The sequence below is a fragment of the Schistocerca piceifrons genome, chromosome 3, assembly GCF_021461385.2.
Source record: "Schistocerca piceifrons isolate TAMUIC-IGC-003096 chromosome 3, iqSchPice1.1, whole genome shotgun sequence".
Lineage (NCBI taxonomy): Eukaryota > Metazoa > Arthropoda > Insecta > Orthoptera > Acrididae > Schistocerca > Schistocerca piceifrons.
This window is the reverse complement of record NC_060140.1, coordinates 829,991,049-830,007,902: the sequence shown is the minus strand read 5'-3', so window position 1 is coordinate 830,007,902 and position 16,854 is coordinate 829,991,049. Positions and strand designations below refer to the sequence as shown.

At 44.9% G+C, this 16,854-nt stretch overlaps 1 protein-coding gene across 1 annotated transcript in view; it reads left to right on the top strand.

Annotated features, from left to right (window-relative positions):
- The window catches only part of LOC124789097 (testis-specific serine/threonine-protein kinase 6-like), a 53,305-nt gene extending 40,712 nt beyond the window's left edge, over positions 1-12,593 (top strand). Inside the window, exons 5-6 of the mRNA XM_047256387.1 lie at positions 12,227-12,337; positions 12,534-12,593. Coding sequence (XP_047112343.1) covers positions 12,227-12,337; positions 12,534-12,593 — 171 coding nt within the window. The remainder of the gene's footprint in view (positions 1-12,226; positions 12,338-12,533) is intronic.
- The last annotated feature ends 4,261 nt before the right edge of the window (positions 12,594-16,854 follow it).

Below are 16,854 nucleotides of genomic sequence, written 5' to 3'. Positions count from 1 at the left end.
ATTCTATAAAAGTCTTCCTATTACCAAAATTATGTGCCCACAAACTATTATCCAAATTAAACTCGTGTGCTAACCTTTGACTAATCAGAAACTAATCTGAACTGTAACTGATGTGAATGCAACTTGCTTTCATATTAAATCCGTAACTGAAATGAAACAGTCATCTGGCTCTAATCAAAATTTGCACTTACCTCCCGTCTTGACAACATTGTTGCAGATTTCTTGAAAGCAACACAGCAAACAGCAATCAGGCAGCAGCTAAGCTATATTTCTGTTTATAAAAACATATTCAAACTATTGCATGATAAATATCGGGGTGGGGAGAGTAACTATTCGTAGACAATGATTTTAGAATGAAGTAAGTATTCTAAAAAGACAGAGTAAAACTTCGCTAATCTACACACATAACATTTGTCTGAACAATACTATGCTTAATAATGCGAACAATGATTTAAAATGGGTACAATTAACAGAGAATGTCTATAAAAATCAAACATCTCAATCGATTAATATGTTGATGCATGACTCAGGGAAGTGCGATGGCCTATCAGATGGTTCAAATGGCTCTGAGCACTATGGGACTTAACATCTGTGGTCATCAGTCCCCTAGAGCTTAGAACTACATAAACCTAACTAGCCTAAGGATATCACACACATCCATGCCCCAGGCAGGATTCGAACCTGCGACCGTAGCGGTCACGGGTTTCCAGACTGAAGCGCCTAGAACCGCACGGCCACACCGGCCGGCGATGGTCTATCTTTCAGCTCTGAGCAAGTTAACGAGCTGGCAATAATCTCACACTACTTCTCTTCAAAAAATAATAACATTATTCAAAATTTATATTCCTTTCACCTTTCTTTGTATACATCATATTCATCCTTGCTGTCCTTTAGAATCAATCTTTCTTCACGTGACATATACAGTCACAAGTCAAAACAGCACTACAGAATACGTCCATCCCCTACCAAAATTCAACTAAGAATGTATCAGACTGCGCAGAGGAGAAGACTGTGCCACAACAAGACCAAAAATTGTTTAACAGTAACATAATTTCCTTTCTCTCTCTCTGACGCACATATCGATGACATACAAAAATCAAAATCACATGACCACCTTCGTATATTCTGACACTCTGAGGAGAATGTTGGTGATTGAAATTTCATGAGAAGGTCTTGCCACACCTATGAACGCCCTTATCTTCATGATACGCTCCATTTCGTGTGCCACATCAGTGCCACTCTCTCCCATATTTCACGATAATACAAAACGAGTTTCCCTTCATTGAACTTTTTCGATGTCCTTCGTCAATCCTATCTGAAGCGAATCCCACAACGCGCAGCATTATTCCAGAAGAGGGCGGACAAGTGCACTGTAAGCAGTCTTTTTAGTAAACCTGCTACATCTTCTAAGTGCTCGCAGTCTTTGGGTTGCTTTCCCCACTACATAATCTATGTAAACGATCCAGTTTAAGTTATTTGTAACTGTAATCCTTCTTTCAAATTCTGAAGGTGGCAGGGGTTAAATGCAGGGGGTGGGAGGCTGTTTACAGTTTGTACAGAAACTAGGTGGCAGCTATAAGAGTCGAGGGGCGTGAAAGGAAAGCAGTGTTTGCGAAGGGAGTGAAACAGGGTTGTAGCCTATCCCCCATATTATTCAGTCTATACATTGAGCAGGAAACAAAAGAAAAGTATAGTGTAGGAATTAAAATCCATGGAGAAGAAATGAAAACTTTGAGGTTTGCCGATGACATTGTAATCCTGTCAGAAACTGCAAAGGACCTGGAAGAACAGCTGAACGGAATGGATAGTGTCTTCAAAGGAGGATATAAGATGAACATCAACAAAAGCAAAACGAGGATAATGGGATGTAGTGTCATTAAATCAGGTGATGCCGAGGGAATTAGATTAGGAAATTAGACACTTAAAGTAGCAGATGAGTTTTGCTATTTGGGGAGAAAAATAATTGACGATGGTCAAATCAGGGAGGATATAAAATGAGGACAGACAATGGCAAGAAAAGAATTTCTGAAGAATAGAAATTTGTTAACATCGAGTATAGATTTAAGTGTTAGGAAGTCTTTTCTCAAAGTATTTTTTATGGTGTGTAGCCATGTATGGATGTGAAACGTGGATGATAAATGGTTTAGACAAGACGAGAATAGAAGCTTTCGAAATGTGGTGCTACAGATGAATTCTGAAGATTATATGGGTAGATCAAGTAACTAATGAGGAGGTAGTGAATAGATTTGGGGAGAAGAGAAATTTGTGGCACGACTTGTCTATAAGAGGGGATCGGTTGGTAGGACATGTTCTGAGGCATCAAGGGATCACCAATTTAATATTGGAGTGCACTACGGAGGGTAAAAATTGTAAAGGGGGACCAGGAGATGAATACGCTAAGCAGATTCAGAAGGCTGTAGCGTGCAGTAGTCACTTGGAAATGAAGAAGCTTGCACAGGATAGAGTAACAAGGAGAGCTGCATCAAATCATTCTCTGGACAGAAGATCACAACAACAACAACAATCCCTAAGTGTTTAGCTGAGTTTACAGCCTTTAGATTCATGGGATTTTTCGTGTAGCTGAAATTTAACGGATTCTTTTTAGTACTCATGTGGATGACAATCGCGTTTAAGAATAGCACATCATCTGCAAATATGTTGTACTTTAACAGTGACAGCTTTAAAGTTCCAAGCTACGAAAGTCGATAGGCAGCTCTTCAATAGAGCGTGTGTCGCCCGAGGCCCACGTGAAAGACGGGCCATGGCGTTTACGTCACATAATGTGACACTGCAGGTCTTACACGAGTGCCAGCAGTCATCTCCGTCTCGGGGAGATTAACTATTTCAGCCGAATTAGATAATTTTTGACTGCGTGTTTAAAGGTAAGCAAGTCCTCGACAGCACACGACAAAATTAAGACTTTTTCAATTGATTCCCGTTGTCCCTGATGGAGCCGGGAGTTCGCGAATTGTGATGAACAAGCTGACTAGTGTGACGTCACAAGTTCGTTGCAGCGCCCGTATGTCAAGTTGACACCGGTGCCGTTCGTGGCCAACGATAAATACAGACGTGAAGGCACGTCTGCGTGACGTCAGCGATACATATTTATCAAAGCTCTGTAGTCATATCTTAGACGGTGCAGTAGGTAAGCTTTTAGCAAAGATCTTTGATCAAAGCTAGAGCGACGGCCGTTGTTTACCTGTCGATTCGCTTGCTGTAGTATAATTAAGCTATAAAATGACGAAGTATATTTGGTGGCGTGGCTGCCACCATGTGATCATTGCGAAGTGTCAAGAATACGAAACTGTTCATAACACAAAGCACTCTGACTACAAAAACCATAATAAGCTGTTGGAATCTTACAAAGAAATCGTCGCAGCAATCATCTGCACTCGAAGTTGCTGCAGTGTGGATGGTGTTAAGCTTACATTTAAAAAGATAGGATGTGAAAGGAGATGGAGATGAAAAGTCAAGTGTGCTCAAAAAAAAAACAAAAGTGAAATTAATCTATTTATTTGTTCTCCGAATAACCTAACTTAACCTTAATACATTCCTCCATTAGGTGACTTCTAGGGTGACAGTTATTGAACTATATGAAAAAAACGTGAATTAGTTACAAACTAGGGCGTGTACACAAATTATTCAACATATAAACATCACTACGGATATTCTGAGTTAGGTTATGACATGTTCGATAAGCCTGCCATCATTGGCGATGATGTGGCGCATACGAATAGCAAAACTCTGCATGACCCGTTGAAGTGTCCGAACATAGACGCTGTCGATGACCTCCTGAATGGCTGTTTCTAGCTCAGCAGTGGTTTTGGTGTTATTGCTGTACACCTTGTCTTTAACACATCCCCACATGTGTTCAGATCTGTAGAACATGGCTGCTAATCGAGGCCCATGCCACTGGCCTCTGGGTATCCCAGAGCCAGAATGCCGTCCACAAAGTGCTCCTCCAGGACATCAAACACCCTCCTGGTTTGATGGCATCGAGCTCCGTCTTGCATCTTGCCGAAATCGGGGTTACTTTGGATAATGGGAAGGAAATCACCTTCCAAAACCTTCACGTACCGTTAGGAGTCACCGTGCCATCAAGGAATATCGCACCGATTATTCCGTGAGTGGACATTGCACACCAGGGTGAAGAGACTTCTCTATTGCGAAATGCGGATTCTCAGTCGCCCAAATGCGCCAATTTTGCTTACTAACGAGCCCATCCGAATGAAGCCCACTTTGATCCAAATGAAAGTGGACTTCATCGCTAAACCAAACCATGCTAATTCCCATCATGCCCCGCGGCCAACCGAGCAGTTTAAACGTCCTAACGCAAACCGTTCAGGAGTTACGACGATTTTATTTCATATAGTCACGCTGTATACATTGGTTCGTGTGTTTCTGGACTAATAGGTGAAATGATATACAAGGATTCGAGTACTATATTGCAAGCCGGAATAGCTTTCATCTGTTGCTAAAATCTAACTTAGCAGCCATTAGACGGTCTTTAGCAGAGATAGCGTTCATGATTAAAACGATGAAACAGTATACCAGTTACGTTTTATACCACGACGCTTTGCGAGAATTTATTCTCACGATCAAGTACGAATATTTACATAGGTATTTTAGGTGGTGTTTCGGGAAATCGGACCATAGAAATCTATCTGATTGCAGTAAACCATAAAACGCGACTGCAAGGCAGAGCAACACACATACAGATACAACATAAAATATCTGTATGAATATATGATTTTGACAAAGGGAATAAATTCCCGAAAAGCGTAATTAAGCATGAAAAAATAAGTAACTAGCGCAGTGTTTCATCATTTAAATCATGAACGATACAGTTGAAGGCCCTCCAAATATAGGGTGACAATTATTGAACTAGATGAAATAAAATCGCCACAACTTCTGAGTGGTTTGCGTTAGGACGTTCAAACTGCACGGTTGGCCACGGGGCATGACGGCAGTTAATATACGCAGTTGGTTTGGTTTAGTCACGAGGCACACTTTCATTTGGATGGGTTCGTCAATAAGCAAAGTTGGCGCCTCTGGGGGACTGAGAATCAGCATTTCGCGATCGAGAAGTCTCTTCACCCTGAACGGATGACTGTGTGGCGTGCAATGTCCAGTCACAGAATAATCTGTGGGACATTTCTTGATGGCATGGTGACTACCGAATGGTACGTGAAGCTTTTGGAAGATGATTTCATCCCCATTACCCAACGTGACCCTGATTTCGACATGATGTGCTTCATGCAAGGCGGAGCTCGACCCCATCGAAGCAGGAGAGTGTCTGATGTAATGGAGGGGCACTTCAGGAAAGGCATTCTGGATCTGGGGTACCCAACGGCCACTGGCATGGGCCTCGATTTGTCGCCACGTACTCCAGATATGAACACATGCGATTTCTTTTTGTCAGGCTATACTACAGGCAAGGTACACAGCAATAAGGCTAGAACCATCGCGAGCTTAAAACAGCCGTTCAGGAGGTTACTGACAGCATCGATGTTCCAACACTTCATCGCCAATGATGGCAGGTATATCGAACATGTCATAATGTAAATCCGAATACCTGTAGTGACGTTTACATGTAGAATAAAGCCTATGCATGCCGTAGTTTGTAACTAATTTACGTTTTGTTCATATACAGACATCAAACATGTTTTGCATCACCCCGATTCCCAAAACTCTTGAAGATAGACGTTGACTGTGGATATAGTATCACAGACACAGTTCCTTTGACTGTTTAGATATGTCACTAAAACCGCCAAAAGATGTAAACAACCGTGTATGAGCAGCGCCTATTAGACGGAGAGGGTCCGACAGCCTGTCACTTACAGTCATTCCACCGGGAAGGAAGTACACGGCTTGTGTTGTCTGTAGTTCAACCATGCCTAGACGTTCAATACCGCTGTTCGATCGCGTCCGCATTGTTACTTTTTGCCAGGAAGGGCTCTCAACAAGAGAAGGGTCCAGGCGTCTCGGAGCGCACCAAAGCTGTGTTGTTCGGACATGGAGGAGATACAGAGAGACACGAACTGTCGATGAGATGTCTCGCTCAGGCCGCCCAAGGATGATCGCTACCTACGGATTATGATTCGGAGGAACCCTGACAGCGACGCTTCCATGTTGAATAATGCTTTTCGTGCAGCCACAGGACGTCGTGTTACGACTCAAACTGTGCGCAATAGCTGCATGATGCGCAACTTCACTCCCGACGCCCATAGCTAGGTCCATCTTCGCAACCACGAAACCATGTAGCGCGTTACAGATCGGCTCAACAACATGCCGAACGGACAGCTCGGGATAGGCATCACGTACTCTTCACCGATCAGTGTCGCATATGCCTTCAACCAGACAATCATTGCAGACGTGTTTGGAGGCAACCCGGTCAGGCCGAACGACTTAGACACACTGTTCAGCGAGTGCAGCAAGGTGGAGGTTCCCTGCTGTTTTGGGGTAGCATTACGTGGAGCCGACGTACGCCGCTGGTGGTCATGGAAGGCGCCGTAACGGCTGTACGATATGTTAATGCCATCCTCCGACCTATAGTGCAACCATATCGGCAGCATATTGGCGACGCATTCGTCTTCAAGGACGACAATTCGCACCCTCATCGCGCACATATTGTGAATGACTTCCTTCAGGATAACGACATCGCTCGACTAGAGTGGCCAGCATGTTCTCCAGGCATGAACCCTATCGAACATGCCTGGGATAGACTGAAAAGGGCTGTTTACGGACGACGTGACCCACCAATTACTCTGAGGGGTCTACGCTGAATCGCCGTTGGGGAGTGAGACAATCTGGACCAACAGTGCCTTGATGACCTTGTGCATTGTATGCCACGACGAATACAGGCATACATCAATGGGTATTAGAGGTACCGCTGTGTACAGAAATCTGGACCACCATCTCTGAAGGTCTTGCTGTATGGTGGTACAACATGCAATGTGTGGTTTTCATGAGCAATGAAAATGGCGGAAATGATGTTTATGTAGACTTCTATTCCAGTTTTCTGTACGGATTCCGGAATTCCCGGAACCGAGGTGATGCAAAACTTTTTTTGATGTGTGTAGTTTTGTAACTATCAGCCTGTACAGCGGATATTATGAATGAAATTAAGATATGGCATTTCATAAATGAGTATCGCGTATGCGGATATGAGGGGACATTTTCATGAGGGCAAATGGAAACGTTTTGTCGCCCAATCTCAAATAATTTTCGTTGTTCTTTACGTCCTTGCACTGTGTTTCACGCAGCTGGTTCTGGTGAACACTTCGAGCTCCTCCTCTGTCTATCGGCGGTTCCACCCACTACTGTTTCCATTTATCTTTCTTTTCGAGCAGTGCAGTTTGCCACCATCATAAGCTGCCGTTAACCGTTCGGCATCCATTCCTGAACAAGTGTGGCGAAGTGTCTGCCTGGTTCGCTGAGTGCGGTAGCTCAGCGTGCTCGGTCAGAGAGCTGCCTGCTCTCTGTAATTAAAAAAAAAAAAAAACTTAGTGAAGGGATCAACAACGAACTTCAAAATGAAAAAGAAAGTGGTAACGTGCTTGCCTCCCATGCACCGGGTCCCGGTTCGATTCCCGGCCGGATTGAAGATTTTCTCTGCTCGTGGACTGGATGTTGTGTTGTTCTCATCATCATTTCATCCTCATCACCGGCGCTCAAGTCGCCCAATGTGGCGTCGACTGAAATAAGACTCGCACTCGGCGGCCGAACTTATCCGGATGGGGTCTCCCGGCCGAAAATGCCACACGCTCATTTCATTTTTTTTTATTTTTTTTTTTTTTTTTGCGACGAAGTATTTTGCGATCACGTGATGGCTCCAGTAAAGTGGTTTAGCTTGAAAGTTTCCCGTCTAACCTCCTTCTCTAGGGACGCCAGATGAAAGTTGATGTCGTGAAGCCCTGAATGAAAGTTGCGCAACAGATAACTGAGGAGGGGAGCTTGAGAGCGCTACCTAGAGAGCGTGCCCTTTCTGTACGATACTAGGCAAGGGCCTGGGGGGCTCACACGCTGATGTGTGGGTCCCTTGCATTCTATATCTTTTATTTTAAATGAATTCCTTTAACTTGACTTCTTTGTGATTTTTAAGGTATGTTAAAAATTGATGACAATTGATTGCCTACTTATTTTAAACATTATCACTCGATTTTACAGCGATTGCAGCAATTGCTCCAGTTTACAGATATTACAATTTTACAACTTATAGATCGGGTATATTATATACTAATCTGCACGCACATTTCTACGGGAAAGGCGGAATTGCGTTGGCCAAATGTATACCACCAAAGTCTCCCAATTTTTACATAGGACATCCACTATGTGAGGAGGATAACGGGCAAACTGGGGACCAGATACATTAACACAGGGGGTCAAATTTCCGAAATTAAACGAGAACATCATTTCCTTACACAATCCAAAGCTGGAAATAGAAGAATTAGTACAAATATTCAAATACCTCTGTTCCATGCGTGAACATTGAGACAGACGCACTGAGGGCACGCCTGCTCACTTACCCGTCTTCTGTAACACCTCCCGAATATGGCGGGCAACCGGCGGTCTTCCTGGGCCCCGGTGGAGGGGATGGTCGAACCACTTGGCTGTGACCAACCTCTCCACCCCAAATCTTGTGACACTGGAACGTCTTTGACTTTTTCCTACCTGTGATGTCTCTCGGATCCCTTACCCAGGAGTGAGGTTGGCACTACTAGATTTCCGTAAAGGAAAGGTGTGAGGAGGATTAGGAAAGTTCATGTGCAGATTCACATTCACGTACAAGAAATGCATAATACACGTCACATATAAATACGTATTATGAAGCCTGACACATTTCTTTCCACCCGTCCACATGGGTTCTGTTGCACCCGCGGCAGGCCGCGTCGTGCAATAAAATTGGCGGCAGACCCGCCTCTGTATTTCTCGGTGCGAGCGAGCAGCGAAACCTGCTGCTTATAGAGCGGAAACTACTGTACTGTTTCAAGCTCCACGGTGGTCCTCAGCTCGTGGTCTAGTGGCTAGGATTGCTGCCGCTGGAACACGGGGTCCCACGTTCGATTCCTGGCCAGGTCGAAGATTGTGTCCCCCTAAGGACTAGGTGTTTGTGTTGTCCTCATCATTTTATCATCATTCGGGAATGTGGCGAGACTGGAAAGTGAAGAGATTGGGAATTTGTATGGGCGCTGATAACCGCGCAGTTAAGTGCCCCACAAACCAAATATCACCATCGTCGTCAACACAGCTCGACGAATTCTTCGATAAAGCATGTGTTTGTGCCGGCCGACAGTTGAACGCGGCCCATAATGCGGCTTCTCCGGTAATTTTGGATACTATAAATTGAAGTCGGTCGTGTTCTGACCAGCTACGCGGAAATATTCTTTTGAAATTATTGATAAAGATTTTCGGATGCAGGTTGTTCTTTTCAGTGGAGAATGTTGGGAATTGTCTACTTTTAAAAATGCTGTTCTCCACCTTTAAAGAAGACAAATATCCTCGCTGACCAAAAGAATCATCATCTTTACCAACCGAATCATCAACTTCCCAATGCAAATTTTCACCACAATTGTACTTCGTATTATCACATGTTCGGTTGTTTTTTGACCTATTCTCCGAACGTTCGTCCTCTGTCAACAAATTTTGTGATGACTTTCGTTCTAACTCCGCCAATTTATGATTGGTTTCCTTTTGCCATTTAGGTAACTCATCAACTATTTTGTCTTTTATTTTCTGAAATTCGCTAGTGAAGAGCTTAATTAATTCATCATTTCTACTTAGGTGCTCATTGATATTTTCATTTGGCTAGGATCCAATAGTAGTCTTAACCTTGTCTACAATTTCATTTCCTTTTATTTCTATCCATTCAGATAGATCTTCGTCAAGTCTTTTAGTTTGATATACTAAATACTTGTCAATCCCCTTACGAGCATCAGACTCAAACTCGACTATTTGTTTCGAAAGCTCTTCTATCTGTGCGCTAGCATTGAAACAGCTGCTTTCACACTTAACCATCTTATTGGACAGGCCATCATAACTCTTCGAAACTACCTCATATTTATTTTCTACGTCATGAAGTTTTCCCATTAAATTATTATATTGCCTTTCTAAGGTGTTAGAAAACTCTACATCTAGTTTTCCAAATTTCGCATTTAATTGAGTCTCCCAGTCCGCCTTTAATTCTTTCTTAGTATTTTCCAGTTTATAATCAAAGGTGTTCAGTTTGCTTTCCAAAGAATCCATTTTAACTTCTAATGAATCAAATTTGGCCTCAAATTTTTCATTTAACTTTTGATTGTCCTCTTTTAATTGCTTATTATCTTTTTCTAGTGAACCAAGTCTTCCATTCATTACACCCATTTGAGTATTTATTGATACCAGCATATCAAACATTTTTTGATTAATATTTCCATTTTGAGGATAAACTTGCTGATCTGCTTCCGAAACCTCAAGATCTTTATGTTCTCCCACGCTGTTTACCTTACTTATCATTGTATTTGAATCTCCTAACGGCTCTCAATCAATAACTGTATTATTATCTGTACATGTCTCCTGTCCCACATTGAGCTCATGGGATACATCATCCCTTTCCTCTTCACTTTCCTCTCTCTCTCTACTCATTACTCTACTCAACTGCACATTATCATGTATTCTTTTCGTTCGTTTTGACATGATTATTTCACTACCAAGACATGCACTTATTTTCACTATGTATTTATATATATTTATCTACCGAAATCACAAGTCTCAACTTCCCTTTTTTTTATAATTATACAGTTATTTTAATCATACCTGGTAGTATCGCTCACTTTTAGCGATTATTGAAGAATACCTCTTTCATTGGACAGACTCACTGGCTGCTACAATATTGTCCAACTCTAGGGTTCGTGAATCCGGATGACACTCGACTCGATGCAGCAATCCTCCTCGATCGAGCCGCACGTTGTGGCGCCACTTCTAGCGTATCTTCCTTCGCCGTCGGCGTTGTCGTGGTTACCGTGAGACACCGTTATACCAAGAGGAAAGGCGCGTCGATCTTAGAGCATGAGATATGATGACCTTAAGCCATTGACAACACACAACGGTCACGGTAGCACCTGATTCCAGAATAGCTGCAGTAGTTAAGATCTACGAACTATCCCCTGTTGACCAGGTCCCCAAAACTTAACTCGTAACGAGATCCCTTCAAAGTAAATTGTCATAACGATCGTCTATAAAGGCTTCGTACAACGAGAATAAATGTTACGGTTTATGGAATAATAACAGATACGACCAAACTGTCTTGTTTCTTCTGCTTTATTTGACATAACTTCGTTCACAGTTTCATTTCGCATTCACCACTCATTCACCGAAACCCTTTGATGAACAGTTTTGGTTGCTTAACACCAACAGTCAATGATAATGATACAGCTTTTCTCCTTTTTATAAATTGAAGCCCGCTCTCCGTGATATAATAAAAAAAACCGGTCTCAATACCGCGTGCCTCGTGCGACGCGAATAGACTTATCCTGGAATTGACCGCCCTGTAGGTGTACTCAATTTAATGACCACACTTCACTGTCCGCTATTTCGCGTAACTGAATGTCCATTTGTTAGTCTGATTATACACTGTAGCTATTTAAAATTCGCGCCTATATTTTTCACAACGCACAATTAGCACTTCGTTACTGGTTTTCTTTTTTTTTCTTCTAAGAGTAAACGGAAGAAAAAGATGCCGTATCATCGGCTTAGTCGATATAAAGCAAAACAACTTAATACGTCCAATTTTACCTCTTCTTATAGGATCGGCTACCTTAATCATTAATTTATTACATATTATTTCCAATAACGCTAAACAGGTATCGCCGTTATATTTTAATTGTATTCAAAAGCATGTTACTACTATTATGACCGACCAAATCATAACAAATCGCGCGGCGTGCGTTTTTAACGATAACTTTACGCTATTCAAGTTCCGTTACAGCTGTCTTGACTCGTAATGTTACAACAGCTCGACGAATTCTTCGATAAAGCATGTGTTTGTGCCGGCCGACAGTTGAACATTACAGTGATGACGTCACACCGAAGTGTGCTTTGGCCTGAATTAACCGTCGGCCACGGGTGCCGTCGAAATGACGTCACGTGTTGTGAATGTAGTGTTACCCTCGTTTACGTACGTCGTCGGTTCCCACCTCCGCGGCCCTGACGCCAGCGCCGTCGTCACGTGACCGGGCCCGCTGCGCAGGTGCTGGAGTCGCCGTTCTTCGCCATGGAGCCGCGCATGCGCGCTCTGACGGCGGACGAGGCGAGCGCGCTGCAGGCGGCGCGCGACTCGCGAGTTCACCGCGCGCCCGAGGCCGCGCCGCAGTCGTCGTCGCGGCTGCTGGCGCCGCCGGCGGGGGCGGGCCGGCCGCCCGAGCTGCGGCCGCTGCAGCCGCCGCCCACGCACGACGTCTCCGTGCACTCGGAGGTCGACCCCGAACACTCGACCCACTTCCGCGCCAGCAGCGGGTCCGACTCGTAGCGTCCCCTCTGCGAAACTTTGCCGGCAGCCCGCCGTCTCCAGCGCTCCGGACGCGCCCGCCGCTTCCGCACACACCGTCGTCAGCTGAGGGACTCTCCCGTCCGGCAGACCTTTTGCCGCTTCTCGTGCGCCGCCACGTATTCTCCCGCCGCCTCACCGAGTCCCATAACGCGCACGCGCAGCGTCTAGCGTGCCTCTACTCGGCGCTTCCTTAGTTGGGAAACACTTGCAAAGAACTGCGGAAAAGTTCCTCCGCAGCCTATACAGCCACTGAGTCGGTTTTCTTCTACTCCTGCAGCCACTTCTCTGTCGCGACGTACTCCTCCACTCAAATTACTCAACCGTCTGCCCACACATTTGACTCTACATTTACAGTCATTTATGATCGGCCAATTGACGAAAACGCAGTGTGATTCCACGTGTTGGTCTCGTGCGACGTGCAGCTTCTAAATAAAGCGTCCGGTCTATTAACAAAAGTAAGTGTTTTTTTCTACAAACACATGGCTTCATTGCGATATCCATACATAGGAATGGCGTTTAATAAGTAATGCAACAATTTTTTTGTCTCTGCCAAATTCGATTGATAAAATGCAAAACTGGTTCTGGAACATCATGGAATATTCCACCTTCAGCTCGTATAATTTCATGAATCTGCGATACGTGGCGGTGCTACACGTAGCCTCCAAAGTGGCGCCTGTAACAGAGCTGGATTCCAAGCAAACAGCTGCCACTGAGTTTCTTTTGGCGGTAAACCAGAGCACCGCAGTTATTCATATCCACCTGCAAAACCTCTACGGAGACGTGGCGGTTAACAAAAGCGTAGTGAGTCGTTGGGGGAACCGTCTGTCACCATCGCAACAAAGTCTGATCTCCCACTTGCCGGCCGGCCACACACAGCTGCAAGTCCTGCAATGTTGGAACGTGCGGACACTCTCTATCGAAGAAAATGAAACGCCCACAACCTTCCTTATGATCTTAGTCATTCTATAGCTACCAGGTTCGGCAATTCGATGCGTCATCTTCAGCCCCTAATTCATGCCGAAGGGGATATCACGATCCATATACACGCCGCATCAATGTGAGTTGGCAGTTGACAGAGTTCTGACATCGCAGTTAGAGATAGTCTGTGCAAACCAGTTACGTCGGCCACTGATGCGGCATATATACAGGGTGGTCCATTGATCGTGACCGGGCCAAATATCTCACGAAATAAGCGTAAACGAAAAAACTACAAAGAACGAAACTTGTCTAGCTTGAAGGGGGAAACCAGATGGCGCTATGGCTAGCCCCCTAGATGGCGCTGCCATAGGTCAAACGGATATGAACTGCGTTTTTAAAAATAGGAACCCCCATTTTTCTTACATATTCGTGTAGTACGTAAATATGAATGTTTTAGTTGGACCACCTTTTTCGCTTTGTGATAAATGGCGCTTTAATAGTCACAAACATATAGCTCACAATTTTACACAAACAGTTGGTAACAGGTAGGTTTTTTAAATTAAAATACAGAACGTAGGTACGTTTGAACATTTTATTTCGGTTGTTCTAATGTTATACGTGTACCTTTCTGAACTTATCATTTCTGAGAAAGCATGCAGCTACAGCGTGATTACCTGTAAATACCACACTAATGCAATAAATGCTCAAAATAATGCCCGTCAACCTCAGTGCATTTGGCAATACGTGTAACGACATTCCTCTCAAGAGCGAGCAGTTCACCTCCCGTAATGTTCGCACATGCATTGACAATGCTCTGACGCATGTTGTCAGGCGTTGTTGGTGGATCACCATAGCAAATATTCTTCAACTTTCCCCACAGAAAGAAATCCGTGGACATCAGACCCGGTGAACCTGCGGGCCATGGTATGGTGATTCGACGACCAATCCACCTGTCATGAAATACGCTATTCAATACCGATTCATCCGCACGTGAGCTATGTGCCGGACATCCATCATGTTGGAAGTACATCGCCATTCTGTCGTGCAGTGAAAAATCTTGTAGTAACATCGGTAGAACATTACGTAGGAAATCAGCATACATTGCACCATTTAGATTGCCATCGATAAAATGGGGGCCAATTATCCTTCCTCCCATAATGCTGCACCATACCCGCCAAGGTCGCTGATGTTCCGCTTGCCGCAACCATCGTCGATTTTCCGTTGCCCAATAGTGGATATTATGCCGGTTTACGTTGCCGCTGTTGGTGAATGACGCTTCGTCGCTAAATAGAATGCATGCAAAAAATCTGTCATCGTCCCGTAATTTCTCCTGTGCCCACTGGCAGAACTGTACATGACGTTGAAAGTCGTCGCCATGCAATTCCTGGTGCATAGAAATATTGTACGGGTGCAATCGATGTTGATGTAGCATTCTCAACACCGACGTTTTTGAGATTCCCGATTCTCACGCAGTTTGTCTGCTACTGCTGTGCGGATTAGCCGCGACAGCAGCTGGAACACCAACTTGGGCATCAACATTTGTTGCAGGTGGCTGACGTTTCACATGTGGCTGACCACTTCCTGTTTCCTTAAATAACGTAACTATCCGGCGAACGGTCCGTTTGAACTATGGCAGCGCCATCTAGCGGGCTAACCATTGCCCCATCTGGTTTGCCCCTTCAAGCTAGACGAGTTTTGTTCTTTGTAGCTTTTCCGTTTGATGCTTATTTCGTGAGATATTTGGCCCAGTCACTATCAATGGACCACCCTGTATGGACCGTGATAAACCTTCAGCACCTACTAAGAGCCGAAGACAGCGCATTGAAGCGCCGAAAGTGGTAGCTGCAGAATAAATAAGATCACAAGGACGGCTGTACGCGTATCGTTTTCTTACAATATTGAATGGGCGTGGTCTCCAACACCTCCACTCAAAAGGATGGACATACCAAACTCTCATTCGAGGTGAAAACGGATCACAATCAACACACCCCACTACTCAACTGGACGTCTCTGTTGGTAGCGGTGACACACTCGTACCCCAGTTGCGGTACTCAAAATTTTGTGTGAGTCCTCTGGCTGCCTCACCGCCTAACAGTAGACCATAAAGAGCAAGGAAGGACCATCTGTGCGGAAGTGCTTGCGCGTTACGAGGCTGAGTGAGGCAATATTCTGTCTAACGTCGTCACATATGACGAAACATGGGTTAATCAGTTATGCTCTTACTCTTGGGGATCATTCTGAGCAACGCTCATTGCCGGATGGCTGCAGTGTTTTCGCTGCCGAGCTGGTCACCATCTCTCGCGCCCCAGAGTATATCCGCTCCTGCTCAAATGGTTCCTGGCGGAGGTTCGAATCCTCTAACTGGCATGGGTGTGTGTTTTTGTCCTTATGATAATTTAGGTTAAGTAGTGAGTAAGCTTAGGGACTGATGACCTTAACAGTTAAGTCCCATAAGATTTCACACACATATAAACATATATTCAAATGGCTCTGAGAACTATGGGACTTAAAATCTGAGGTCATCAGTCCCCTAGAACGTAGAACTACTTAAGCCTAACTAACCTAAGGATATCACACACATCCATGCCCGAGGCAAGATTCGAACCTGCGACCGTAGCGGTCGCGCGGTTCGAGGCTGAAGCACCTAGAACCGCTCCGCGACTGCGGCCGACGCTCCTGCTCAGGTGAGTCCTTCGTGATCTGTAGTGACTCCTTGAGCGGTTTACGAGCTATCGACTAGTGTATTCCTCGCTCTCGTCTGGTGATGGCTATCCAGGAGCCCATCCATGCTCTTGCCCGTTCCGGCCGCTCCGTGGTTTTTATGTGGACCCCCAGTCATGTCGGCATCCCCGGTGATGAACGTGTTGACACGTTGGCCAAATAGGCTGTCGGTGCACCGGCTTTGAATATTGGCCTTTCGGAGTGTCATCTCCGTTCAGTTTTGCGGCAGAAAGTCCTTGGTACCTGGGGTGATGAATGGCGCACACTGCCTTCACCCAACAAACTTCGGATCATCAAGGAGACTACCGGTGTGTGGCGCTCCTCCTTGCGGGCCTCTCGCAAGGACTCTGTTGTACCCTGCCGGCTGCGCATTGGTCACATCTGGCTGACGCACGGTTATTTATTGGGCCGCAAGGACCCACCTCTATGTCGCTGTGGATCAGCGTTGACAGTGGTCCACATTTTGTTAGATTGTCCGCTTCTAACTACGCTCAGGCAGCCGTTTGCGCTGCCTGATACGCTCCCTGCACTTTTAGAAGATGACGCTGCCATGGCAGGCTTAGTTTTGAGTTGTATTCGTGCAGGGGGCTTTTATCGCTCGATCTGAGTGTTTGTCTGTTTCATTTGTGTTGAGTCTGGCCTTTGGCCTACGGTTTTAGATTGGGCTTTTTAGTGTGTCTCTTAGTGGT